At 47.4% G+C, this 27,824-nt stretch overlaps 1 protein-coding gene across 2 annotated transcripts in view; it reads right to left on the minus strand.

Moving 5' to 3' along the window:
• The window catches only part of NR3C1 (nuclear receptor subfamily 3 group C member 1), a 70,169-nt gene extending 45,855 nt beyond the window's left edge, over window positions 1-24,314 (minus strand). The window contains exons 1-2 of one of the 2 annotated variants that reach the window (XM_086759202.1): window positions 24,036-24,314; window positions 20,673-21,861 (exon numbers count right to left, since the gene is read on the minus strand). In XM_086759202.1, coding sequence (XP_086615328.1) covers window positions 20,673-21,847 — 1,175 coding nt within the window. In that variant the 5' untranslated portion in view covers window positions 21,848-21,861; window positions 24,036-24,314. Of the gene's footprint in view, window positions 1-20,672; window positions 21,862-22,908; window positions 23,235-24,035 lie in introns of those variants that run through there. The other variant, XM_086759203.1, reaches the window with a different exon arrangement.
• Window positions 24,315-27,824: the final 3,510 nt, after the last annotated feature.

A 27,824-nucleotide genomic window follows, 5' to 3' on the forward strand; every position in this document is an offset into this window, starting at 1 on the left:
TCCCACTGGGGGTTGGGGGAGAGTGGGCGAGGGCTGTGTGGTGCTTAGTTGTGGGCTGGGGTTAAACCACGACAGACCTTTTTGGTGCCCGGCGTGGGGCTCGAAGGGGCTTGGTGAGTTCAGTCAGTAGAGCACGACACTCAGTCTCAGGGTCACGGGTTCAACGTTTGCTCACACTCCCCCTCCCGGGTCGGGTGGAGGAGAAAATCAGAAAAGAAAGGAAAACTTGTGGGTTGAGGTAAGTCAGTTTACTACAACAGCAAGAGAAGAGATAATAATAATAGAATATACAAAGTGAACGATGCACAATTTCTCACCAGCCAACAACCGATACAGCCCGTCCTGAGCGCCGACTGTGGAGCGGAACCAAGAGCAGCCTCAGAACGATCCAGAGCAGTGACCCTGGGACAGCGATTTCAGGATTTCCACCACAGACCAACCTCCCCCTATACACTGAGCATGACGCCTATGGTATGGAATCCTTCTTCTGACCGGGTTGGGTCAGCTGCGCCAGCTATTCCCCTCCCAGCTTCTCGCACCCGCACTACAGCGCGACCGGGGAAGCTGGAAAAAGCCCTTGATCTCTTAGCAACAACTCATAACATCAGCGTATTATTAACCTCTTCACATACCAAATTCCATACTAAATCCAAAACGCAGCAGCTACGGGGACAAACCAGGACACTAGGGAAATAAAATCAGTGTAAAACAGCTCCACAATTGACCAAAAAAAAAAAAAAAAAAAAAAAAAGAATTTCAGGACCAGGCACTTCTCAACCCAACATTTGCAATCCTGTTCCCTGAAAGCTCCTAAGCAAAGGTCAAAAGCTCCCTTCCAAACTGCCCAAGACCCAATATTTAAGTAGCTCTACTATCTTTTCTTAATTTTAATATTTAGGCCAGGAAAGCTACTTCATCGGAGGGGAAAAAAGTTTTCTTTTCTGTATTTGAAAGGAGAGGAAATGACCAAGTAAAAAGGCATTCTTCTGTGCCTGAATGCAAGTCACAAGCTGCGGGAGAGCGGCGGCCAGCTGGCGCGCGGCCCGCGTACAGTAAGTTGTTTACTTGTTGTCAAACCACTGATAACTACAGAGCGGATCCACGGGTCCAGAAAAGAACCAAGTTTGCTGTTCAGAGAGGAAGGAAGAACAAAGCAGGCAACCATAAAAATATTCACCACTTATGGTTACTACAGACACTTCTGAACCAGTACAGCTTTTTTTTTTTTTTAAAAAAAAAAAAAAAGATTAAAAAATTTCATGTAAAATTGAAACCCTTATGTATCAAACAATGCAAAACCACTTAGATAGAAGCAAGAGCTGTATTATTAAGAGAAACAATGCTGCTACATACACATCCCCGCGTTAAACCCAGCTGTCAGAGCTCCGTGCTCCTTGAGCAAGTGCAAAACTGAAGAAGACATGTCACAGACATTTCATTTCTTCTGAGAGCTCCCAGTTATTGAAGATTAAGTTTAACCTTGTGATTCAAGAGAAAAAAAAACCCTGCTGATGGTGCCTGTAAAGGCTCGAAATGCTGAGAGGCAGGTAAAACCAGCCGTACGTACCATGCCTTCACGGCAGTTTTACTGAACAGGAGGTTTGGGGTCGCAGCCCTGTTGCCCATGAACGGCTTGGCCAGCCAGCGTGCGCCGTCCCGACGATGAGCTACAGCCCTGGGACGGCTGCGGGAACCACGGGAAGTGTCCCCGTCCCTCCCAAAAAGGGAGCAGCAGTTCAAGGGTTTCCAAGCAGCTCCTTCTCCCTTCCTCTGGTACAAAGTGGACGAAGTTCTGGGGCCTGAGCCACTCACCGACCCCAGGGCGCCAAGCGGTGGCTGCTGCTCCGGGCTGCCCCAGGGACTCTTTTGGGACCAGCAGCGTCCCGAGGACTGCCTGCCGCCCAGTCCACAGTCACCGACAGCGCAGACTGCTGTGAACCAGCACCCCCCTCCCGGCAGTTTTAAGCCAAACATAAAGCTACTGTGTAAAAACACCGTAGATCCAAAAAATTATTACTACCGTATGGATATTCTGTTAATAAGCCTAAAAGGTGTCACAGATGTAAAGAGAAAGTGAGAAGATGTTTGATCCCTGTTCTGTTACTCACTGACAGAGCAGCAGGTGCTGCCGTGCTGAACTCGCATCCGCATCTGATGTCAGTCAACGGCACTAATCCCGCTGCGGCGCCTACAGCCAGAGACCGCCTCTTGGTGGAGAGGCGGTAAGGAGCTGACAGGCGATATCCGCTTAGATCTCCTCCTCTTTCAGATGGACAGCTACAAAAACCGTACTTAGTTGAAGAAAGGCTTTATTCTAAACCATCTTTTATAACAAGACACTCTAATCTTGTTCCAGACGCCGGGACTGAGCAACGGACTTCAAACTCATGACTCAAAATGTTTTTCTTGCATTTGCATCTCTATGCCGAGACAAAAGCAGCACGTTACTTCTTTAAATAATATTAAGTATCAAATATCGCCCTTCTATAGGTGTCTTCTAATCTAATTAAATATAAATGTCATTCTTAAAATTAAAAACATACTTGCATACAGTTTCAGTAATTGCTGGCTGGTGATATAACGGAAACGCACATCGCTAATGGGAACAAAGCGGCTTCCATTGGCCAAAACACTTCACCAGGTGAATTCCCACATGTCTACCCTGTCAGTCGCGCACCTAGAAACTGCTCACTTATCAAACGCCATAGCACAACCTAGACCAATCTGCCTGCAGAAAGCTGCAACCTGGACCAGCAGAAGTTTACGTTTAAGGAGACAAGAGACCCGGGTAACGAGGAAGGCGTCAAGACAAGGGGAAGCGGTCGAGCTGGAGTCTCAATGTGCTCCAGCTCAAAAACACAGATACTAACTCCAGAAGCACGGGGAGCACAAATGTCTCAGTTCAAGCTCAGAAGAAGAGGAGGAAGCAGGAGACACGGCCGCTGCGCACAGACGGCTGGTGCAAGCCCAGGAGGGGATCCCGCGAGCAGGCTGTCTTCCCGCGGCAGCGGGGCGATGGATCAGCGACGTGCGCAGAGACGCAGGGCAGTGACAGAGCTGAGGAGCTTACACAGCCATGGCTGGTGGTTACTTTTTATTTGCATTTATGCATAAATAAGAGACAGGGGAAGTTGAATATGCAAAAACTACGTTGTCTGAACGCTCAGTATAGCTCTTTCTGAATTAATGATCACCTAACTCTTAAACATGTGAAGCTGGTCATCTAGACTGAGAATTCCCTGCACTGCACTGTGAATTCACTGCACGCCTGGCAGAACACAAATTGCGGACAACTCCTGTTCTGGGTCCATCTCCCCCAGCTACCAGCTTACCTCCTTCTCCCTTTTCTCTTGTCGTCTTTCACCACGTCACCTTTCCACTCTCCTCCTCCAAATCATTGTATTTTGTCTTGATTTTAAAATACTGGCTGGTACACACCCAGCTCGTACCTCCTAACCATGCTTCCCCCTCCATTACCTGAGCTTCTACCAACAGGCAAATTCAGACTAAGAAGCACACACGCCCCGTACCAAACACATGCTGTGTGGCTTCCAAAGACCTTCTGAAGGTGAGTGCAAGACAGGATTTATTACAAACAGTTTTATCTAGTTTTCATGAGTGCATAGAAGAACACACAATTGATCTCAATTTCCGTTTGTCTGTCTCAGCAGTACCAGGAGGATGAAGAACACAGAACTTTAGTGAGCTTTTAACTGTGACCAATCTCATCAAAAGTAACCAGGTCTGAGACAGCAGCTGCTGTAAGGAACAGCAATATCCTTTCGCATGTGTATGTACAAATTTTTACATTTTCCTGCACTTTTTATTCATGTGAACTATTTTTAAGTCAACAGCTACCAGGAGGGGGAAAAAAAACCACCAAACAAACAAAACCAAAGCACTCAACTAAAAAAGCATCCTCCTGTCTGCGAAAGGTATATACAGACTGAGGGATCTTGTCACCACTGCGCTGCCAATAATAGAAAAAGGAAGTCGAGACCAGACTAACTCAGAGATCCAAAATAAAAGGTGGCTGTGTCAACGTTAATGAGCGCTACAAAATTATAACCAAGCATTTGAGTCAGATGTTTGAGATGCAGGACGGTAACAACTACAGAAACCCCAATCAAATGTCAACAGCTTCACGAAATAATTTTTTAAGTGTGATGCTACCAAAGTACCAATAAAAGCAGGTGACACCACAGACACCTGCAGAAAGAGGAAAGTAACAGTGTTCTCCAGTTTACAAACATCTCAGTAACGTAAATGGAATATAATGGAGACTAACTAACATGAGCACCTACCGCCGGAGAAGGCAAAAGAAATCCAAATGCACAGACCAAGGGACAGGGCTGTGAGAAGAAGGATCTCGCAGGGTCCAGGGAAGGGAGAAAGGGAAACACGTGAAGAACACCCAGGGAGGATGCTGCTGTTAACTACTCCAGCCTGGCCTCACTCAGGGGCATGGAAGCTTTTCAAAACACAGGCTGGAGAAGAAAATAATTCTGATTTTAACAGCAACATTTACTAATGGTATGTCGAGTCACCAGCTTGTCTTACTACTTCACCTTCTCACATGTTGTGTAAGGGTAAGTCAAGCAATTAATACTTTGCTGTATCTGCACAACAACTCTTTCTGCTTACACAGAATGAGAAAAAAACCCTCAGGGAAGAAATACACAGAGGATTCCCAACGCCATTCCCTGCTTATGTATCAAAACCACCTTTGCTCACTAGAACTAGAGTTCTGCAAAAACTATTACAGAGTGCTCATCCTGGGAAATGCACAGAAGCAAGACCGGTAACGCGCACCGGGAGAAGGTACCAAGAGGGATCCGACGAGTCCTCTCGATCAGCAAGGGAAGGAGCGCGGCATCCAACGGCAAGGGGCTGCCCGACCGCGCCGACTCTGCGCCTCCAAGACCCAAACCCACCCCCATCCGTGCCACTGAAATACGTGAGCACAAGCTCCTTCCCAACAGCCCATTTTCTCACCTTGCAAAACCCCCAGACTGAACGCACCTTAGAAGCCAGGAGTTTAGAAGTACCAGGAAGCATTGCTAGCAAAGGAACAACAAACAATCGTGTTCCTAGGAAAGAGTGATTATAAACTAAGAGCACTGAGTTCTATCCTTTACCCTTAGAAATAAATATAAATAAATTACTAGAATGGCTAAAACACCGGCATTCAAGAAAAATCAGAAACTGACAATATATGCTGTATTTGTAGAAAATACTTACAAATATTACATTTAGATTTCTAAAAAATTGCATTAATTCTATTAAATTTCTATTTATTCTATCACTATAAATGCATTGCAGTGAAGCTGGAGAGAAAGTAGCGATGCAAGTGAAAAGAATTTGGATTTTTGCAAAAATGGGGACTGACCGCTTCTGATGGTGCATCCGTGGCAGCAGCACAGGGGTCAAAACAACGATCTTCAGCGCCGCTACAGCGATCCGAAGCGTGTGTGTACGGGGGGACGATGGGGACAGCTGGGGAAGTTACTGAAGATAATGTACGTGACAGAGCAACCTATCTTTATAACAGAAGGATTTAATTTCTTAGATGTCTCTGGAACTACAACTACCGTACAAAAAAGGGAAGGACAGCTTTCAAGCACGTAGGAATTTCCCCAGGCAGCAGCTTGAATAGCCTCCTCCCTAGAATTACCCTGATTTCTTTGCAATTTTAAAAGACAAAATACACATGTGAATATACCAATATTAACCATCGAAAAAAAGCCACGTGCGGAACACACCACTAGCACCAGTGCAGAGTTCAGCAGCGTTTCCCACCACCACACCTTGCATTCCCCTTGCTGAGACTTCTCCCCTCCATTTTGTCTTTTAGCTGTTGACATTTGGGGCTGATTTCTTAAGCGCTGGAGACAAACACATCTGACAGAAGTGTTCTGGTAGTAAATTAGAAACGTATCCAGCCCAGCTCGTGAGCAGGCAGCGTGGCACAGACCAGCACGGCACTGGGGACGCCAGCACAGCAAGGCTCCCGCAGCACAAGCCAGAGGCCGTTCCCTTTAACCTTCTGGGTAACAAAACCCCTCCTTTGCCTTTCGGGCTGCCGCTGCGCCCCCAGCGAAGGATTTCACAGAAGCACCAGTGACAGCCCAGAACCCCTTCCCGAGGCCCAGCCGCCAGCTCCAAGCCCTGTACAGATGATTTTCTCCAGACGCACAACCTTAGATTTTTTAGCTGGAGGCTCCCCCGTCAGCTTCTCGCTACGCTGTCAGAGAGCTTTTCAGCCTGGCGCTCAGCTACCCAAAATAGCTTCGTATCGGCTAACCCAGGAACCTCCCGCAACGCTCCCTTTCCAGGCCCCGTCTCAGCACTGACCCGCGGTGAAACACGCAGTCGGCTTCTCATCCTGAAAAGCAACCACTAAATCCTACCTTTCGCTTTCTATTCTCTAACTAGCTCTCAAGCCCACAAAAGAATCACCCTTCCAGTTCCATGACAACTTGGGGTTTTTTGTTGGTTTCTTTCTTTTTGAATAGCCTCTGGCAAGGAAGCATGTCAAAGACTTAAAAGAATTTAAAAAAAAAAAAAAAGTCAAACATATTCAGGTCAGTTGGACTTCCCCTGTCCACAGGCACCAACGGCCTCGCAGGAGCCCAGCACGGTAGACGAGGCGGTGTTTTCCTTCCAGGAGCAAGGACAGCTCTTTCCCAAGAGACTCACATGCTCAGTGACCTTACAGCTTCACAATCCACCCCCTTGGCAAGGGCAGGCCTCGGGCTCACTGCCCCACGGCGCTCCAGGTCCCGCGCAGCCATGTTTTCAACGGGAGGCACGCCAGCAGCCCCGTCACCGTGGCTGGTTTATCGGAGAGGCCACCTTTGCTGGCTGGCAGGTCCTTCACGCTCCCGGGTGGACGCCACCCATGTCCAGCAGCTCATTAACGCTGCGCTGACCCGCGGGCCCAGCCCCTCAAGCCCACGTCCCTCGGCACGACAGAGCCCACTCCGCAGGGGCCCCGCACAGCCAGGGTGACGGTCGGGCCCTGCGCACCCCCCGCACGCCCGCCGTCCCGCGTCCTCCCCAGCCCGGCCCCCGCGCCAGCCGGGTTTGCAGAGCCGCCTGCCAGGCTGAGCGCCCTTCTCAAGGCACTTTGCTAACTCTTTTTTAAATCCCTCTGTTTCCTGTTTACAGCTGAATTTACAGCTTTTATGGGATTTTTGTTCACCACACTTGGGCAAGCTTCTCCCTGTTTTAAAATGGTGATTTTTAAATTTTTTTTAAATTAAATTGAGCTACTTGGAGCTATGGGCATATCACAAAGCGACACATTTGTGGTATTCTGTTTTGTTGGCCAGTCTCAGCTGTTTAGGGGTTTCTCAGTGTTGTTTCTTTACATTCTGGCTTTCTGCGGGTTCTGTTTTTCAAGCCAACCGCCTCATTTACATGCAGTTCCCTCTTTCAGAATTGTCCACACGCAGGACTTGGCTTGCTCTCTCCACCAGCAGTGCCCAGCTCAGCAGCCTTGTGACGGCTACGGCAAAGCTGCTCTCCTACTAGGACCTCTTCGGCCAGCTCACAGCATCACTTGAAATTCAATCCGCAAGCCCACCTTTCCTTGTTGCGCTACACATGGACCTTCAGTACCTCTCAAACAGGCAGCATCAAACGAGGCCACGTCAGTTCCAGCGAGGAGTTTGCTACAGCTGGTGACACAACAGGCGGGTAAGACAGAGGTGTCCGTACCACAAACAGAAACTTCCCAGAAAAACAAGGCAATTGATGTGTCTGTGGACCCTTCCGCAGGCTGCAGAAGGTTGGTAGCTTCCTAACCCCGTAAAAGCAGAACCATTACAAATAGCTTAGAGTAGGAAAAACATGAGTGAAGAGAACTTATTTCCCTTTCTTAACACAGAACCTAGAAAGAGACTCCCTGAGCCAAAAAAGAAACTCAAGTTTGTTCTTAAGCAAAGAATGGGCCAAAAGAACATGCACCCCCCTGAAGGCACCAACAGTTAACAGTCTGGGAAACAAACACTCTATTTCAACGTCAACAGAGATGTTTTGGAGGTTTTTGATAAAATTTGGAATTGCAGCGTTGCCATCTATTTCTGTTAGGTACGCATCTGTTTCATTTTTAAATTAGGACAATGATTTTAAGATGCTCACATCTTGAAACGTCACAGACAGGAACACAGAGTGGGTCGCACTTCTGAATACTTGGAAAGATTCAAAGAGCTAAATGTTGCATTTCCTTTAAAGCTCTTCCTGGGTTTCTAGGCTGGGATCAGCCAGGAATAGAAACACAAGTCACTTCCTCCCTCCCCAGCGGTATGCGGTGCAGCTCAACCGGAGAGTTCTGATCTGCAAGCTGGAACAAACTAAGTCACAACACCAAGCAGACTACAAGCAATATTCCAATGTCCTGATTGTTATTTAACAAAATATCAGACGTTCCAACCTTTAACGTGTTAAAAGAATCCTTAAAGAAGGAAGAATCTTTAAAGAAGAATCGTTAAAGTGATAAAATAGGTCCAAGCTCATTTGTCAAACCAGTTGCTCTGGTTGGAAAGTTGCTGACAGATGCCTGGTGTGACTGAGAATGTCATCTTGCAGGCATCCTAAGAGTAACTGCTCACTTAAAAAAAAAAAAGAAAAAAAAAAGAATGCTCCACTATTCAAAATAGAGAGCTCTGAGCATGCAGATTTTTACACTGACATTTTACACTAGGAGTTCTAGCACTAAATTTCATTTCTATTAACTCACACACATAACTCGCAAATAACCAGGCACTTCGTTTGAACAGACTTGTCCTCTCGAATGACGGAAAGCTAATGCATCACAAAACTTGTCAGATGGGTTTTGTTGTCAGAATATCTTCCTTGTCAGTTTAGAAAATGGCAGATGCGTGGGCCTTAGGGTAGGAAGGGCAGAACTCACAAAATCGTGTGAAAATGAAACCAAGGGACGTTACCACAGATCAGGACTCAGATTTCTTACAAACAGCTTACTCCTCAGCGACGTCAGTGTGGCCAAATGACCTGTCAGCAGCCTGGTCTGGGTGCAACAAAGTTGAACAGGTCACAGAAAATGCTGTTTCCAAAACACGTGTTAAAGCAGCCGCTCTTTCGTCTATGGACGGCACCAAGGGAGACTGCATGGTATGGGGATCTCCTTCTCTAAACCTTAAGCTTATCAGTATCATCTGGTCAAGGTAAACAGCACAAAAAAGCACACAAGTGTCCCCTTTCCTCCTAAAAGAGATTACATCATTTATAAAACCGATGGGCAAAAAAGACATACTATCACTCCTCACAAATTGTATTTTCATCTACGTTTGTTTCAAAACCCAAGTAAGGTAGTGAAAACAAACTTGCTTAATTTATTTTTAACTAAGTACAACTTATGACCTTTCACTTTTTCTTTCCTTATGTTTTATTCCATCTTAACCGCTCTTTCCATAGCAAGTATCTCTTCAATACAATAGTTTAGCATATTCATAAGACCTAATCTTACTGAGCGAAATGAAAACACAGTAATTCCTTTTACTGAAAGTGAAGAATTAAGAAAAAGCGGTGCAACCCTTCAGCCCCATCGCAGCTGCTTTACTCTGCAATCTACCTGAGACGATCATTGAAATGAATGAATGAAACCAGCGTACTAAAAATAATTCACTAATGTCTCTTTGGAGTTTCCTTATCAAGATCTTAAAACATTTTAAAAGTTTTAATTTGGTAACGGACCAGTTTCCTACATTTGTGAGAAAAGTGTTACACAGAGGTGAATCTGCTTCTAATGATACGGCAAAAAAAAAAAACCAAAAACCAACCAAAACAATTTCTGCAGGCTGTTTTAAACGATCCTCAGCTTTCAGAGACAAGTCAGGACAGTCCTAACTCCATCTCTTACTACTGAAAACGTCTCTATCCCCTGCTTTTTGAGCACACCCCCTCACCCTGAGCCCCGCGGCGGCAGGCAGGGGTGTGATCGCGTACCGCACGGGCTGCGGCTGCCGGCCTCTCCGCACCAGTAAAGCGGCTATATAGGCATGTAAGGCCCTAAATCTTTAAAAAGAAAGTCTTAACAGCGTACGTCTGTTGTTCTCACTTTTAGTTTCTCTTTGAACGCGTGAGGTACGCCCCATGTTGCATTACATAATGCAATTACCCTCCATACTGGATTTTCACTTGCGTTACAGAAGGACGGCACGTCCACCCCAGACATCTCTGTCCTCAGGAGTGGCTCAGACTCGCAGCTCATTTCAGCTGTGCTAAACGCGAGCACCTCGCTGGCGAGCGCTGGCTGTAACACACAGACACACACCAGTCTCGCCAGCAAGCGTCAGCCTCTACAGGGCTTCTCCCCAAGGCCGCCATACCGCAGCAGTCTGAAGACCGCACAGAAAGGAAGGCACCTACACCGGACAGAAGACTCTGTCTGGTGCAAGCTCTGCCTCACCACCTGTCGAAACACAAAACACCAGGGAGGTTTGTGAGCGGCATTTATTACAAAGGCACAGCGGCAGAGCAGGCTGGGCTCGAGGATGCCCAAAGGTCCTTCCAACCCCATCACTCACGTTCCTGCAGCCGCTTACAAACAGGCAGCGCATTCCCCGTCCTCCTCCTCTCGTTGTTAGCTCACGTACTCAGTGTCCACACCTCCCGGTCTGCGCAAACTGCCGATCCCTGCCTGAGACACCGGCACCCTCCCCAAAGGAGGGGGCTCCTTCGCCTGCTCCCCCTTCTCCCACAACCCCTGCCAACTGATTCCACCCCACTCACCTGCTGGCTTAATCTTCCTTTTAAATAAAGCTTTTCCTGCTGATTAAAGACCTATTTATAACTAATTCTAGCATTCAGGAAGAATCCGAGCTGGTCATTTCATATGCAGTCTGCTATTATTTCAATATTCATTTGTTATCTTGCTAAAATTAAACTGTGAAGTGCAATTCCATACTCCTTCACTCATCTCCAGCATCTAAAAGCTTTTCTGGATACTAAGTTCAGGATCTCTAATTTTTAAATGCCTGTTCTCAGATAAGACTGTTTTTCTTAAATACTTCATATTGGCTTATATTCTAATCGACTCCATGTTTTAAGAGAAGCAAGATGCAGAGTTCTTTAAAAAAAAAAAAAAGAGTCAAATTATATCTACATGTACATCAGCCTCACACTGGGACAATGCAATTAATTTTGGAGCAGTTCATACACCACACAAGACTAGCAGAAGTTCAACAGGTAAAACAAGCCAACAGAAGATTTGGCAGCAAAAGTAACTCAAGAAAAAAAAAAATTGAGAGAGAAAAGAACAGCTAGATAATACATGAACTGAAACCAGGACATGAAACTTCAGTGTCTGCAAGTATGCATTTTTTTACGTTAACATGCACAGACTGCATTCTTGCATTACAAATCCACATGCATGCACGCAGCACAGGCACATTTTCAGCACTGATTCGCTAAAAACCTTTAGCTGATGGGTTTCGTAAGTTACTGTTTCAGAAAGGTAACAGAAAACCCCTAGAAAGAAACAAAAATAAGCAAGAGGAAAAAATGCACAAGTACACAGCGATACATGATGTACATGTGGATTAAAATAAATGGTTATCAATTTACATCATCTGATCAAATGAAAAGCTACAGAAAAACTACCCGTTTTATTTACAATAGCCCACTGTAACTGCATTCACACACATCTCATCTTAGGTGACATGAGAGATCACACAGTCCTTTCCTGACAAGGCGTCAATCTGACAGGCAGCCTCCTCCAAAGCCATACCGCGCGCCCTCAGCTCCTCAGGTGTCGGGAATGGACTGAAAGCAGTCCAAAACGGCCCAGGAGAGCAGAAACGGGCTGCACCGCAGCCTGCCAAAGCCCAGCGGCACACCGCACCCAGTTCACCGCGACGAACACCCCAGGGTGATCCTGATCCATGGGGATGCTCCGCCACGCGCAGCATCGGGCGCTTCTGGCAGCACGGTCCTGGCAGAGCTGCCCTTCCACGCCAAGGCGTACCGAAGCCGTACCAGACCCTATTACTGTATTAGCACGTACTATCACACACACGCACCCGGCGAGCAGGTTCTCCGAGTGATGGCAACAAAAGTACAGTCTCAGCTGCTCTGTTCTGTCACAGATACCAAACCCAGCTCAGGAGAGACCGGCACACAGGAGAGCAGCAGCCCTTCTGAAGCCTAGTAACAAAAACCGTGAAGAACCCCAGAACTTCACACCTGTGTGCTCAAAAGCAGGTTGGGAAGGCACGGCTTAGAGATGCATCAGGTGTGGTTCAGAGAACTCACAGACGCACTGCAGCCAAAAGCAAGGCCAGATGCCCACACAGCCCAAGCAGCAATGTCCTTCCTAAACGCCCAACTGGGAAGGAAGAGCGCAAACCAACCCCTCTCCCGCCACGCACAATTACCACAGCTGGGAAGGAACTGTCTAACGGCCGAAAGATTCTCATCCAAGATCAAAACCTCATTTTCTAAAAATTGCACAAGATTTCCAACAACAGATGTCCCGTTTTCACACCCCACTCGCTACACCAGAGAGATGCAGCCAGGCTGCTGCCGACGTGTGAACAAAGAGGTCATCCACCTTCACAGCCCTCTTCTCAGCGAGTGCTTCCAGGAGGAGGAGGTGCTCAAACAGCCAGAGGCAGGAACACAGGCATGAAACACCCCACACTCCAAGTTTCTCGTGTAAGACAAGACCAAAGTCCCTGACGCAGCCAGAAGCCCACCAGGACAGACCTTCTGGATAAGGACAACTACAGGACTTTTCCCAGTTTTCTTGAGGCTGATAATCAAAGCATCAGATCTCAGATCCTCCAAAACAAACCAAAAAGAAAACCAAGCCACAAGCTGTAAAATCACCTCCAGTATTTGCTTATTTGAATAAACGACGTACTTCACTGATACTCAATTACTCGCTCTTACCTGCCACTACAGCGAGTTTCCTGAGTTTCCCATGTAGCATTTTGAGGTAAACTACTCCTTTGGGACCCAATTTCTTTTTAAAAAAGAAAATGAGAACCCTGAGCAGTATTTACTTACTTAGAACTTGTTGTTATGCAAATGAAAGCAACCAGAAATGTGAAATGCAAAGCAACAGATGAGTAAATTGTGCACTGCTGCTCAGAAATTTCAGATTAAATCTTGTGTGACCGTGATGCATAAATAGCATCATGATCTCCAGCTGTTTTCTGACACACAGCAACTGTACAAAACTATTACAAATAGTATGAAGAATGTATTACTGTAAAATCTAACATGGAACCCAGTTTCCTAAATAAATTACAGGAGCAGTGAACTCAATTCAAGAAAGACATTGTTATTATTTGGGAAATCCTTCCCCAACAGTTTGCCTTTGCGATCTCAGTATGGTCAAGATCTTTGATCAAAAACTGGAAGCTGTGTATAATACTGCATCTCCACAACAAAATATGGGCAGCTGGTTGCATATTGATTTTCAAACTGCATCAGAAATAAAATTTTCTAGGAAGTCTTGACAGACTGAGAGCTCCATAGGTACAGATGGAATATGGAGCTTTAAATATAACCGATTCATACAGATTGTATTAAGAACGCATTTGGCTGGTACAGAAACATACTCTGTAAGATGGCAAGATGGCTTCTGAAGAGCACCATTTCCTCCAGAAATCCACACAATTGTAGTGATTATTGATTTAAGGAACCATTACTACAAAACTCGACATGATATACGTAACACTGTGTCCTGGAACCTGAACTTCAGTTTCACGTAAGAGCAGCAAGAAAAACCGACATCATCTGTACTAGAAAACAGACGTCCAGGTGCTAGCCAGCATCACCGCTCCCCGAGCAAGAGCTCGTGAAGCTGCAGTTCCACCTTGCCGCTACTGCCGAAACACACCTCTGCGACACGCAAAGCGGCCCTGTGACGAATCCAGCGGCGCAGGCCACAGAAGCAGAAGGGATGTGCTTCCATCTCAGTACACAGAGTTACAACTCAAGCAACAGAGTGCACAGCTCACACGCAGGGAGACACTGTGTCAGCCAAGAAAAGAACTCTGGCAGAAAACGTCCCAGCAGAGATTAGCGCAGGCTGCATCGGGTAAGGACGGAGGAGGCAGGCGCATGACGTTACACCTTTTTGGTAGTGAAGATGAGGTAAGAAGAAAAACCTCCAGGAGAGACAGAGTAATTGTACTAAACTGTCTTCCCAACCCAGCACACTGCTGCTGGAAGTACGCTTACTCACCCCTCCAGTAACCACCACAATTTCAGATGCTGGACTCGTCATGGGGACGACCCACACCTTCATGTGCTCCTGAGGAGAGGCAGCAAGGGCTGCACGTCCACCGCCTTTCAGTTTCCTTTTAATTAAGTCTGTGACGCTTAAGTGCTCCAGCACACGGACGGAGTACGCTCTGTCCAGGTTACTCTCTGCTTTGACTCCTTTGCAGGTGACCAGCAAAGCCGCAGTCACAGCTTCCCTCACCCTCACATATGGACCAAGTTAAGTGGGTTTTTTTTGTTTACTTTTTTCCCCTGCAGAATATTCAAAAATACTTGTTGTGAGGTCAGCGCCAAGACAATGAGCTGAAATATTTTTTTTTTCTTTTTTTGTGTGTCATCTATTCCAGCTGTGCTGGTTCACTCCTGTCCCAGGGGCATGAGGCTATCCACTGACAGTATCTGCCTAGTATTTCCAGACCCCAGCACTGAGAACAGGATTAACTCCTGGTCTCCGAGCGCCTTTTGTTATTTAAGCAAAGGCTGTATTATAAACAGCTATCATACTACAGTGAGTCAGCCAGAAAACCACTGTCATGAGAACAACACGAATAATCTGTACATACAACAATGCAACACACTAATACTTCGGTAAATAAGACTAAATTCTGCGTATGATGCCAGACTCCGGGAGACAAAGGCTATAAAACCGAAGGGAGCTTCACTCCAGCTCCTTGGGTCCGCCGCACCGCGTACCGTACAGTTAAACACACTTCCCAGAAACTACCTTCTCTCGCACAATTGTTCCTGTGTTTCTAAGAACAGTTAAAGTTGATCGTTCTATGAATGCATTTTAAAGTTCATTTCTGTATGCCAGAGGCAACACGCTTTCAGTTGTTTTAACAACACAAACCCAAGATAATTGTAACTACAGCTCTACAAAGCCTTTCCCATTGCTTGTAATTTGGACTGAAAATAGGATTTTATTGCTATGTTCTTTATCTCAAGAACGACGACACTGGAACCATTTGCAGAACATACACATTGTGCTGCATCAGCACATCAGTGGTCAGATGCCAGCTGAAGCAGTCTTCATCTACCCCAGAAAATGACTGTTGATATAATTGTGTCTTGCAGTATTCCACAAGCAAGGGTTTTGTGAGGAGAAAATTTACTACCGAGAAACATATGTTCATGTTCTCTCAGGCAAATTTCTGAGTGCTGAGTATTTGCTCTCCTCTTGTAAAGCTTGTGGAGAAGACACTGATCACAACACCCAGTGGGGCAGGAACAAATGTTTCTCAGGCCAGCGGTGAAGAGATTTAACAAAATGTCCTAAGAAAAAGGCTCTGGTATGGAAATAAGAGAGAAAACAGACCTAAATTTGCAAAGTTTAATAAACAAATGGTCAAACTTTGGTATAAGCATACATCCAAGGCAACAGTGCCAGGTCCTTCCTCTAGGGTTTTCACTATGAGAAGTTGGGCAACATCTGGGGGAAAAAAAACCAACAAAAAAACCAACCCAAAAAGAAAAAAAAAAAAACCAACCCCAAAACCAGAGGAAGCCCCCAGATGCGATCTGCTAGGTGGTGGCTATAAAAGGAGACCTAGGAAAAAAGGAGGGCTTGGTAACCTTTTAAAATGCAGAAATAATTCCAGTTTATAGTTACATACATGCACAGAGTAGTTAGCCACGTCTTCATTCCCAGAATGAGCACTAACAGCCAAAGTAAGAAGCGATATCTGTGCCCCCACGACAACTTGCTCTCACGGTGTACAAGTCACCTTTAACATTGTAAATAGATGATTTTGGAGTTGTGCAACACAATTATTTCTCACCTATGAGGAGAATCGTGAGTAGAGTTGGTTCAACTACAGTTCTGCTTTCACCGCCAGCAGAAAAGTACAATGGGGTTCAACTATCATTTAAGATGCACAAAAAAATGGAACGGGCAACAACTCAACTTGTGTTCTATAAGCTAGGGCTACATTTAAAATAGAGATCATTGTAGGGGGAGAAATACATCAGTAGAAATCAACAATTTGGGTTGGACTTAGAAAAACCTACGCGGCTATCAGCGAGTTGAATGGATCTGCTAAAAGTGGAAAACGCGTATTACACCTCACATGACCTGTCATTTATCTAGCTACCTTTTCACAGCGCCTTACAGCACATTCTGCAGGGCACTTCCTGAATCACCCCTTTCTGCCAAAACAATCAGACGCTTTTGTCGCGTGTTCCCAAGACTCCAAACCCAAGCACGCTCTTACATTAAGCTGACAAATCACAACACAGACTATTGAAACCCTGAGCACTCCCTCCAAATAACAAGTCTGGTTTTTATACCCAAACAGAATTATTAAAAGAGACATATTTCCATATGTGCCACACATTACATACTGCTGAGTCAGACAACACTTAAAGCACTACATCCAGCCGCGCCAAGCCACCGGCGCTGGCCAAAAGCCAAGCTGAAACAATGCAGTACGGCAAACGGACAACTGACCTTTACCATTTCTAGCAAATGATCACTTTTTCCCTCTTCCTTCTAGTAAAACGTCCGAGTCCGAGAAGAATCCCAGTTACAGAGTGACAGCAGAAAGGCAGCTTCTCCTGGAAGCAAGGCTTTGGACCACAACTGACCAGCAAAACCTCTTCCCCCTTCCAGATTCCTCCTCTGCTTTCATGGCTTCTCTCCACTCTTGCCCTTTCTTAAACTTCCTTAATGATCCTTATCCCCCACAAGCTTAAGTACTAGGAATGATTTCAAATGTAATAAGAGAAGCCGTAACGCTGCCAATGGGGCCCAGTTTTTGTAAATTCTGGCACTAGGCTAGGAGAAAAAGCATACAGAAACCCCTGCCTCGCTGCCTTGGTTTTCATCGTCCTTCACTCCCCCCACAACAAGCCACATCTCCAGGAAGTCAGAGGAATAAAGAAGTCCAGCGATGGATTTAATGTATATACCACGCAAGAGTCCTGCAAGTGTGTGTTGCTAAAATAATTTCCTTGAAATTTAACACTTCTCACTGGCGTTTGTGTAATAAATCACAAATAATATCCCATCAGGGACAGACACCACCAAACCCTCTAACTCTTCAGTGAAGCATTTACCAAATGCTTTCAGCCTGTTTCATTCCTCTTCCAGATACTGTCCCACTTCTTCTAGTAAGAAAACCCATGACAAATTTTCTCAGTTAGCCTACTTTTTTCCTCCCTCTTATTCCATCCACCTTCTCCTCAGTTCGCTCCACTGCGCTCAATCGGCAGACCTCACCAAAGCGATCCCAGAAGGAAGCTGTCCTGCCGTCTCCGGGGTTTCGCTGCTGCCCAAGAAGATTTGGGGTGTTAGCTGACGAAATACAGAGCTGCAGCTCCAAGTTCTGCACATCAGCACAAGCACTGGCAGACTCTTCAGCACCCCGAGGTACAGAGAGACATTTACTGACTATTGCCAATCCACGCACATCAAACATTTCTGAAGCTCAGATTCCGCTTGTTACCTTCAGAATACCTGTTCATGGGGAAATTGATCAGCTTTCGCAGTCCTAATTATCACTTGCCTCATTAAAGACAGCATGCTGAGCTATCCTTAGAAGCAGAATCACTCAAAAATGGCATGATATCAATCCAAGACTGCCTGTCTGTAAAGAGACATTACATGCTTTCCATTAAACCAGTCAGATTAAATACTACCTGGGCCCCAGGACAGAACTGCAGCCTTCCTTCCTGTATGTATACAATTAATGTTACACATAGTCAAATAATTCTACCAACACTAAGAAATATTTTCTATTGGAAACTTAAGTTTACCAACTCTGAATTCTCAAAATCCCAGCCTTGACCTCACACAATCAGTATCTAAAAGAAAAAAAAAAAACAAAACCCGACCACAGGAACCTGGCAAGATAGCCCTTCCTTTGTTTCTGAAACAAATGCCAATTTTGTTAAGTCTTCTGCAAGACAAACAAACAAATCCACAATACATCACCGTAGACTAACCCAGTTTAGACCAAATATTTCTGACAAGGTTCAGGAAGAAAGAGAATTCCTGCTTTAAACCCAGGGCTCATGAATATCTCAAACATTTTAAAAAGAATATGGAATTGCCTCTATTTTATAGGGAAGAGGAAAAAAACAAAGGAAATCCAAACAGTATTGTTTTTAGAACTGGACTTGGTAGTTTCAGTGTATAAAAATCCTCGAGAAGTAAGTACAGCTTCCACAAGGCCAGAAACAATGAATTTTTACACAAAACTCAACTAGGAGGCACCTCAAAATTATTTACACATTCCTTAAATTAAGAAAAAAAAAGTCCATTTTCTTAAGGCAAAAGAACGCAATGAAATGCAAGACAACCTTGCAGGAAGCGAGGCCGTAAACACTCGCAGCGCCGTCAGTGCTTCCCAGCGGCGGAGGCCGGCTGCTGCCCACCGCGCCGGGGATGCTCCCTCGCTGCACCAGGAGCTCGGCGAGGGCGCCCGCCAGCTCTCCCAGCACGCCCATTCGCTGCCTGCCCGCTCCAACACAAACAGACCCGGCACACTCCTCAACACCGCTCCGTAACGCAGCGATAACATCTCGCGCTGCCGTCCCATTCGCTCCAGGATCAGATGCGCGCTGCACACACCAGTAGTGCGAGTGGGATTTTCATCACAACGTTATCAGAAACGCAGCATATAGAACTGGCGTTTATTAAATTCCTCCGGAGCTGGACAAACATCTGCATGTAAACCATTCACCTACGAATACGCTTGGTTCTACCTCAATAGTTCTGTAAAATAAAAATGATCCAGGAACTTTACAGCAGCATTCTCAAAGGTGACGTTTCCATTATCTACGGGAACTTGCTCGCTTAAACAGCCACCGAAATTCACCTCCCAAACCCAGAAACAGTTCTTGCTTTGATACAGATTTTATAATGATTGCCATTAAAGATACAGCGAGAGTAAAATTAAAAAACCCCACAAAAACTCCCCATGAAACAAACTAAAAACAACATGGAAGTTGGACTGCTTATGTAAAAGGTTAGTACAGAAGATTTCTGCTCCGTCAAAATAAATGATAAGGCACGCTCAATATTCATATACCAAATGGAATTTTTCCACAAATTCTGATTTTCCTTTCTAGATTCCTTACACTAAAAACTGCTTTAAACACTTCAAGGAAAAAAAAAAAAAAAAAAAAAAAACAACACACCCTCCACATCTTCACTACAAAAATCAACAACTACGAAAGAACGAACGCAGGTTAAAAGTTGTCTTCCTCAAACAAAGAAGAAATCCTCACACACCTCATTCCAACCGTGGGAAAATGGAGCAAATAATGCGCACGCGGAGCCCAGGGACTGGCGGCTAACGCTCTGGGGATCCATTGTCAGCGGGGCAATAAAAAAAGAAAGTTACAACAGATACCTCATTAAAAGCCTACAATTACTGGGTTTACGTACATGGACGCAAAGAGCCATTTTCTAACTCAGACTCCACAGAGACGCAGCAAAACCCTCTTTCTCCATTGACCCCAAACACTCTGCTACCGCGAGTGTACGATAAACAAAAAACAGCTACAGAAAACCTACAGGGAGGAGTTCGGGCTGAAATCAGAACCCATCCCCGGCCGCGAGCGGAGACGCACACAGCGACCCATTGAGCAAGCCGCCAGCATGGCGCTTACTCCTGAAGGGCAGAGGAAAAGCGTTTTACTGGAATATCTGCACCACCGAGTTACTTGTAGAGAACACGACTACAAAGCCACTGGAACGCATATTAACCAGCTCCCCTACAGTACCCCGCTCTTGAAAAAACCACCTACAGCCCTCCTCCAGTTCTATGTAAGAGTTAAATTCCAGGTATGTTTAAATATTACTGCAAATACTCTTATCTCTTTAAATGCAGTTATTAAACAAACTGCCGAGTATTTCCTACTCGGAATCTTCTTGCCCATGTAAGGTAAATGCAATACCGAGCAAAGCTAAAACTCTAGCTCAGCGTAAATGTAATTCTAGAAATTTACCCAGCAACCAAGTTATTTTTGTGCACAACATTTAAGTAAGACTAGGAAGAAAAAACTCCACAGTGATTGATCGTCTCACCCTTGAGAACGAAGCAGCTTTTGTACACACTTAAATATTTCCTTCTATACTGCTTTGTGTACGGATCCTTCTACCACGTACCCAATTTTCCCTCTAGGTTGTATCTTAGAATTTTTATTTTTATTTGTTTATTTACTTTTTAAAGCATGCCAGCTCCCCTCCTCTTTTCTTCCCTTTAATACCAACAGTTGAGCACTTGGTTAGAGTACCACGGAATAAATATACACCCGTGATGTCTGATCAGACAGCCATACAGAACAAAGGAAAAACGGATGACTGCGAAAGGAAAAAAAAACCACCAACCACCAAACAAACCAGCACGCATGCAGTTGTGCTAAACGTACTTGTAGTATTTTAATAAAGAGCAACAAAACCCAATTACCTTGAATAGCCATTAGAGAAAGCAGGTCTGCCAGAAAGGTTGAGCGTTCCCAAAGGAGCTAACGTCTCATCCGCTGATCCCTGGCACCTACTCCAATTTTCTGAACCGGCAGGAAGAGATGGAATGATATTAAAAATTGGTTTCTGATCCTGCTGCTGAGAGAGCGATGCAGTATTTAAATCATAGTGATACATCTGTCCCCCGGAGGTACTGACACCGTGGATAGATATGGCAGAGACTTTAGAACCCAGCAGATTAGACCCAGAGAAGTTTGCCTGACAATAAATTGGGCCCATGTTTTCTTGCTTTATGCCAGGAGTACAGAGTTCAATGAAGTCTTCCTTTTCTGTTTTCACTTGAGGCATTGGCATTTTGGAACTGGGTAAAAGGTCACCACGGTCGTTAATTTTAGGTTTAGTGTCAGACAAAATAGGAGGCTTGCAGTCTTCACCGAGATTTCCTTCCAGGAGAAACGCATCATCTGTAGATATAGGGGACAGCAAGCCACCGTCATCTAGCAAGGGGTCAAGCCTCCACGGGCTCCCGTTGGGCTCTTTGCCAGGCGATACCGGTGGCAATTCTAAATCCTGGAGAATATCCAGGGTGCTTTGGTCTTCAGAGAATAATTTCAAGTTGCCACCATTCGAGCCAACCTGGCCTTGGACGGCAGTTCCTGACTCCAAAGGGACGTTGCGGCCAGCCATGCCTGGGAAATCCGGCTCCAGCGGCACCTCAGAAGATATTGCTCCCTTTGCGTCCTCGGCCAGGCTCGAGGACTTGCTCAAGCTCGCAATACTTTCTTCCAGGAGCCTGAAGTCTGTTTCTCCAGAAGGGATGCCGATTTGGCCCTGCTGCGAAAATCCAAGGTCGTTTCCCATCACTTTTGTGTCTGTTTCACCCATGTACAGTCCCATTGAGAGCGATACTGCCTTGGAAAGGTCTGGCTGAGGCACATTGTTTCCTAATCCTTTTGAAAAGTCAGCCAAAGCAGGTTGCTGATTGGAATCTGACTGAGAAGAGGCAGGGAGAGGAGATGTTGACACAGGGGCTTGTACAGTAGCTCCACCCCTGAAGGGTGGATGAAAGTCCATCACGATCCCTCCTTTGGTACTGATGAGCGCATTTTTCCTTGTTTCGTCTTGATCCGACGAGTTAAGCAATTCTTTGGAATCCATTACTTTAACATTAGCTATAAAAAGATCAGAAGCATTCAAAGTTAACACAGTGAGGATATTTTAATAACAGCTTGAAAAAAAAAAAAAGTCTAAATCATTAGCCTGGCGAACCTGGTTTAGCTGCTCCGAGAATGAAAGCACAGCAAATCAACCTACGAACTGACATGTGCCACATCTTTCTCAAACCCGCTGGTTTTGTTTTCAGGTTCTTGTTTGCTTGTTTTTTTTTTTCTGACTGGTAACAAGGAATTATGTTTTTTAAAGCTTTCCTGAACCTGGATGAAGTCTGCCTGCGTGCAACTCACAGACTACAGCCTGTGACATCTTTCTGAACACGCTCTCTAGCTCCGATACCGCTCCTGGCAAGTAAGGAAGCGTAAGAATTGTTAAAGTACCCGATGTATAAATTCTAGAAGGTAACTTTGCCTGGTATTTAACCACATCTTGAGCAGGGCAGGGCAGAAGGACAAGCACCACCTTTCCCGAGCCAATTCCCTCGCTCCGCGCAGGCTTGCCTGCACCACCCGGGACAGGTACCGAAGCTCCCCAGCCAGCTCTCCAGCACGGGACCTGCCAGCCAGCCAAATCCAAGTGGTTTGTTATTGTCCAGGAGCTCCACCACAAAACACAAAGTTTGCCACCTTTGCATAGGTTCAGCTTAAAACGCAACTTGTGAACCTTGAAATAAACTCAATTCTTTAAATAAATCTCAAATTTATAAATAAAAGCTAGCTAAAAATAAAGTAGAATTTTTATTAGCTTCCAACACTTTAACAGCTCACAGCTATTCTCCAAACACATCCAACACTGAAAACAAATCTCCCCAGTTTCATCTGTTTGTGTTTACTATGTTTATTTCCAGCACAGAGCATAAATATTTGGAGAACAGTTGTAAATTCTCAGGCAAGCTTTCTATACTGTTTGTCTACGGCCTAACGCTAACAGCAAACAGCCGACAGCGACCAGCTCGCCCTCCCCCCAGTTCGTAAGAGGAGGCAAAGCCCAGGTGAAAGCCTGGCCACGGCACTATCCATTAAGCAGAGTGACCCAAGAGCGCTCACAAGTTTATCGTCGTCTTAATTATGAACCCGCCATCTCTGCCACCCATTTCCTCCAGACTGCTGATGAACGCTGCTGCCTTCCACATGCCAAAGTTCAGACTGCGATCAACAGAAAGTCCCCACGTGTAAAAAATTTAAGCTTCGGCCTGCGTGAAAGCGTCCCGAGAGGGAGAAGCTCAACGCGAAAACCTCTCTTGGTCCTCGCGCGCCTCTTTGTACAGCGTGGCTGAGCAGAGGGTCCCTCGCCCGCGCGTGCCGGGGCGGTGGGCTCCTGGGTCAGGCCTGGGGAGCCAGGCTCGCCGTGCAGAACGGGAACGGGGCAGCCTCCCGAAACCTCACAGATCGCCAACAGCATGGAAATATCGCTGGGCCGTTTAAGATGGACACAGCAACAGGGACTAGGAAAAAAATTCTATCTATCTACCTCCAGTTTTGCCTTTTTTTTTTTTTTCACATGAAGGCGAGGAAAAATGTAGTTATTCCATTCGACAATTTCCCCAACGTCAAAAAAAAAGCAGCGAACCATCCAGCGTAGGAAACGTGTCAAAAAATCAGATGCGAGAGCCTGCCCAAAGAGGGGAAAAGCTGCGAATTCTTAAAACTGCCGGATTACAACAAAATCTCCTCTACAAAGTACAGTTTTCAGAGAAATGTGTCGAGACCTGTTGAGCTGTCTCCCTGGCACACCCACTTCTGCAAAATAAGACCAGCCCACGGCTGCAAGGCTGCGCTCGGGGCTCGGCTCCCCCTCCCCGCTGCTCGCCCCCTTCCTCGCCCCCCGGGACGAGCAGACCCCGCGCCGCTTGCCCCCCCGAGACAAACGCCGCGGGCCGGGCGAAGGGCAAGGGCGGGCGGACAGCCGGTCGCCCCGTGGCGGAGGGGGGGGGGGGAAGGGGGGACTCCCCCGCCTCCCGCCGCCGCCCTGGGCACCCACCTCGGGGGGAGGCCGCTCCGCCGTGCCCGCTCCAGTCCCACCCCGGGACCCTTGCGGGGGCCCCCCGCCCCGTTCGGGGCATTCCTGCGGGGGCCCCGTCGCCGCCTCCCGGGGAGTTCCCGGGGCGAAAGGAGCGGCGGCGGCGCCGGCCCTCGACCCCCCGCCAGCCCCGCGGGACCCCTGGCTCCCTTACCTCGTCCGGGGGAGGGCGCTGGGGCTCCTTCAGCCGCCGACGGCCATCGCGGCGAGGGGCGGCAGCCGGGGGGAAGGGGCGCGGGAGCGGGCTGGAGGAAGCCAACAGCTGGCCCTCCGGGGGCCGCGGCGGCGGCCAGCACCGCTTCCCCCCGCTCCTCCTCCGCCGGCCCGAGACCCTGACCTACTCCCCGCCGCCGCGGCGGCGCCCCCTCCGTTAATTAGCGCTAATTGCCTCCGCGGACTTCGCCCACCTCACCTCCCCCCGCCGCCCCGCTCCTGCCTTCCCCTCCGCGCCTCCCCGCCCCGTCCCTCCGCCAGGCAGCGCCGCGCTCGGCGGTGCTCTGCCCCCGCCACAAAATGGAGGACGGCGGCGGCGGCCTCTTCTCCCTCCCCCTCCGTCCCTCCCCCCGCCTCCCCGACGTGGAGAGGGAGTGGAGAGAGTCAGCGCGGAGAGCAGCGGCTGCAGCGCCCGCTCCTGCCGCTCCGGCGTACGGCCCGGCCGGGCTCGGCTCGGCTCGGCACAGCGCAGCCCGCCGGCTCTCGCCGCCCCTCGCTCCGCACCGCGGGGCAGCGCCCGCCGGACCCAAGCGAGGGGGAACGGTGCAACCTGTTGGCTGAGGCGGGCAACTGCAGCCTGCGCTGGGGCGCGGAGCTGCCGCCCGCCGCCTCGCCTGCCAGCCGGATCCCCCTCCCCGCCACCGCCCCGGCCCCGGCTGCCCCCCACCCTGAGGGCCGGGGCGCGGGGAGCCGGCAGGCGCCAGCCCGGAGTGACCGCGCCGAGGAAGCCGCGGGGCCGACTCGCTTCTTTCCTCTTTCACTTCCTCAGCTTCCTACGGAGCGGGGAGCGCCCCGGGCCGCGGCTCTGAGGCGGCCAGGCCGCTCTTCCCCGCCCGCCGCCGCCGTGCCCTCAGGGCCGGTCTCCCCCCGGGCCCCGCCGGCGCCCCGCTCCCACTGTGCCGCCACGGCGGGGCCGCGTCTGCGGGACGGGACGAGCCCCCCCTCACGCGTGGGCCCCGCGGGGGCAGCCGGCTTCCCTGCGGACAGCGACTCTCCGCGAAGTTGTTGGGGCAAAAAAGCCACGGGAAAGCTGCCTTGGAGCTTGCTCGGCAGCTCTAGATGCGGTAGACGCGGGGATGGAGGGCTTGGGGGCAAATCCGTGAAGAGACCAAAAAATCCCCTCAAAGTAGCTGAGGGAATGAGAAGAGACACCGAGAGAGGCACACATTTGTCCCCTGGCAAGCACTGGAAGTATAGGTGTTTTCATTGAGAAGTATGAGTAAACTTCACAAATTACAGTAGTGTTTCACTAAGTTAACAGATTTGGGCATTTTTTTTTAATTAAAAAGAAAGCAACCGGGTAGTGCGCTGGTCTGCAGTTGGATTTAGACCACAGAGGCGCTAGTGGTGGGATATCCCCAGCAGCTGGGACTGCCCGCGCCAGTCACGGCCCTGCTTTGCCAACCGCGCCCGGGTGACACGTTTCTGGGCAAGAAAGACCAGAAATGGCCAGTATGGAAGCAGACCAGGAGTTAAAAATATCAATGAAGTAAACCAGCAAAGTAGAAAATTCTGCTGCCCTGGGGAAAGAGCGGAGGGGGAAGAGGCTGCCCTTTCAGGGCAGAAGAAGCCATCCTTCTGTTTTGGCTTTCCCTGGAACTGACAGAAACTCAGGTGTTGGGGGGAAGAGAAAAGGCGATTTCCGTTTGTGAAGATACCCATCGGTCTGGTTTGGGACAACTAAATGAACTGGGAGATACCAACCAGATAATGCTTGCGCTGGGACTGCATTGACAGGCAGTTAGTGTCTAGAAATGGTTGTTATGGCACCCGGTAAATTGCTTTACATAATACAGGTTACATGTCTCTAAAGTAGCACTCAGAACTGTCTTCTGGTGCTTTTTGAATGATGCAATGAATTTACAGCTAACAGGAAACACTTCTTCCTGTACAAGGGAAACAGAATAGCAGAAGTCAGGCTATTCACAAATACTACGAATCTTTGTCACCAGGTACGGGACTGTTGCAGATGTACTCGGTGTTAAATAAAGGCAAGAATGTCTCTCTAAGCATGAAATCCTAATGTGCCTCTGGGACCATACCTGGAAAATTGGCTTCACTTTATTGCGCTCTGAACATTCTGCCACAGAAACTGTCTTGCATTTGGGGACCCCTCCTGCCACTGAAATTCGGTCAGCTCAGATCCGGGGTCGGTACGGGCGAACATTCTGCCTGGGACGGAGAGCTGTAACGCCGCTGAGCGTTAGCCTCACTTACCTTTCTGTAGTTTGAGGGAAATTGTATAACAAAGCTGTTTATTTCTAAGGCATTTAGATGAGAACATCTGTTTATAAACACACACTCAGATGCTTAATTACAGCTGGTTTTGCACAGTAATGGGTAGGACATTCTTTTTCTAATGAGTAATTCCATATCTTAATACCGTCTTTTATCCAAAAGGACATGATTTTACATGACTATACAGAATTTACTCACCAGCATCAGCCAGGGACACCATGCGACAGCGCAGGACAGCGAGCAGAGGACATCTGACAAACATCTCATGCCGGCAGTGCTGGGGCAGGCTGGGGTGCAGCACGCGCGGAGCTGGGACCTGGCCAGGGCCGAAGGTCCCGTTCTCACTCTCCTGAAGGGTGTTTCTCACTTGTTGCTGAGCGCAGCAGCATTCATTGCAAGGTCGGTGTTGGTAAACATCACGATTTGTCAGTAAACTGTATAGCACCAGCCAAGTTCAAATAGAAAGTTAGATTTGTTCCTTGTCTTCAAGCTGCTGCGATATGCGTGAATTCTGTCTCTTAGATTTGCTCCCTTTTAAGTGTTTTGCGTTGAACTGAGTAGATGAAAAACCTCAGATTTTTTTCTGGTTCTGGTATCTAAGGCTGAGAAAAGACTATTGCTGATTCTCGCTTCTTTTTGCTACAAGTGCTACTGAAACAGAACAAGCGCAAAGCCGGCAGAATCACAGAGGGATAACTCTGCCACGCTCCGCTCCCCTGGCTGGGACACACCTTCCTGGCCCCGTGCGCGTTATCCGATGTGACTGAACCACCCGAACATACCATCTCCCGTTGTTCTCCTTCAGACAGAAGTGTTCCCTAGGGTACTCCTACGCTGTAAAAATAAATGTGATGTTAAAACGTGGTGTGCTTGTGTGTTTTGGCTAACATTTTACAGTAGCAACATGCTACCCTGTACAGAACAACTTAAAATGCACTGTGTGATGGTGATCAGAGTTAGACAAAACCCGTCTTTGTTAGTTTTTAAATATGTATGAAATAAATTAGGCTTTAAAAGACTTGCGATTTTTGTTCCTGTTCAACTAAATGTTTAGAAGGTGATGAAGTTGACTGGCTGGAAGTCTATATCTTGCATTATGCTCCTGATTATTTTTGTCCCTTCCCTAAAAATCTATGGATTTCTTAAACAACTGTCATTGGAACATAATCGACCTTCAAAATATTTTAATTACTGAGTGTGGGCTTTCTGTTTTTGAGTTCAACCTGTTTTATTTTACGTTCGCATTTAAAACACATAAATGCGGTAGGATGAAAGTCAAGGCATTGTTGGGTTTTAGAAGTGAGTTCACTGTTGTGACAAAAATGTCATCAAAATCCTCTGTTAATAAGTTTCCCAGCCCTGATGTCCCGATATTCTGACCCCGATCAGAAGGCGTACCTCATCCCTCCGCAGAGTTCAGCCGGCACTAGTACAGCTGCTTGCTCTCTTCCCACAAGAACCTCACCAGTCCCCAGAAGAAAAGTACTACAAT

Source organism: Chlamydotis macqueenii, chromosome 14 (genome assembly GCF_036417535.1).
Source record: "Chlamydotis macqueenii isolate bChlMac1 chromosome 14, bChlMac1.mat, whole genome shotgun sequence".
Lineage (NCBI taxonomy): Eukaryota > Metazoa > Chordata > Aves > Otidiformes > Otididae > Chlamydotis > Chlamydotis macqueenii.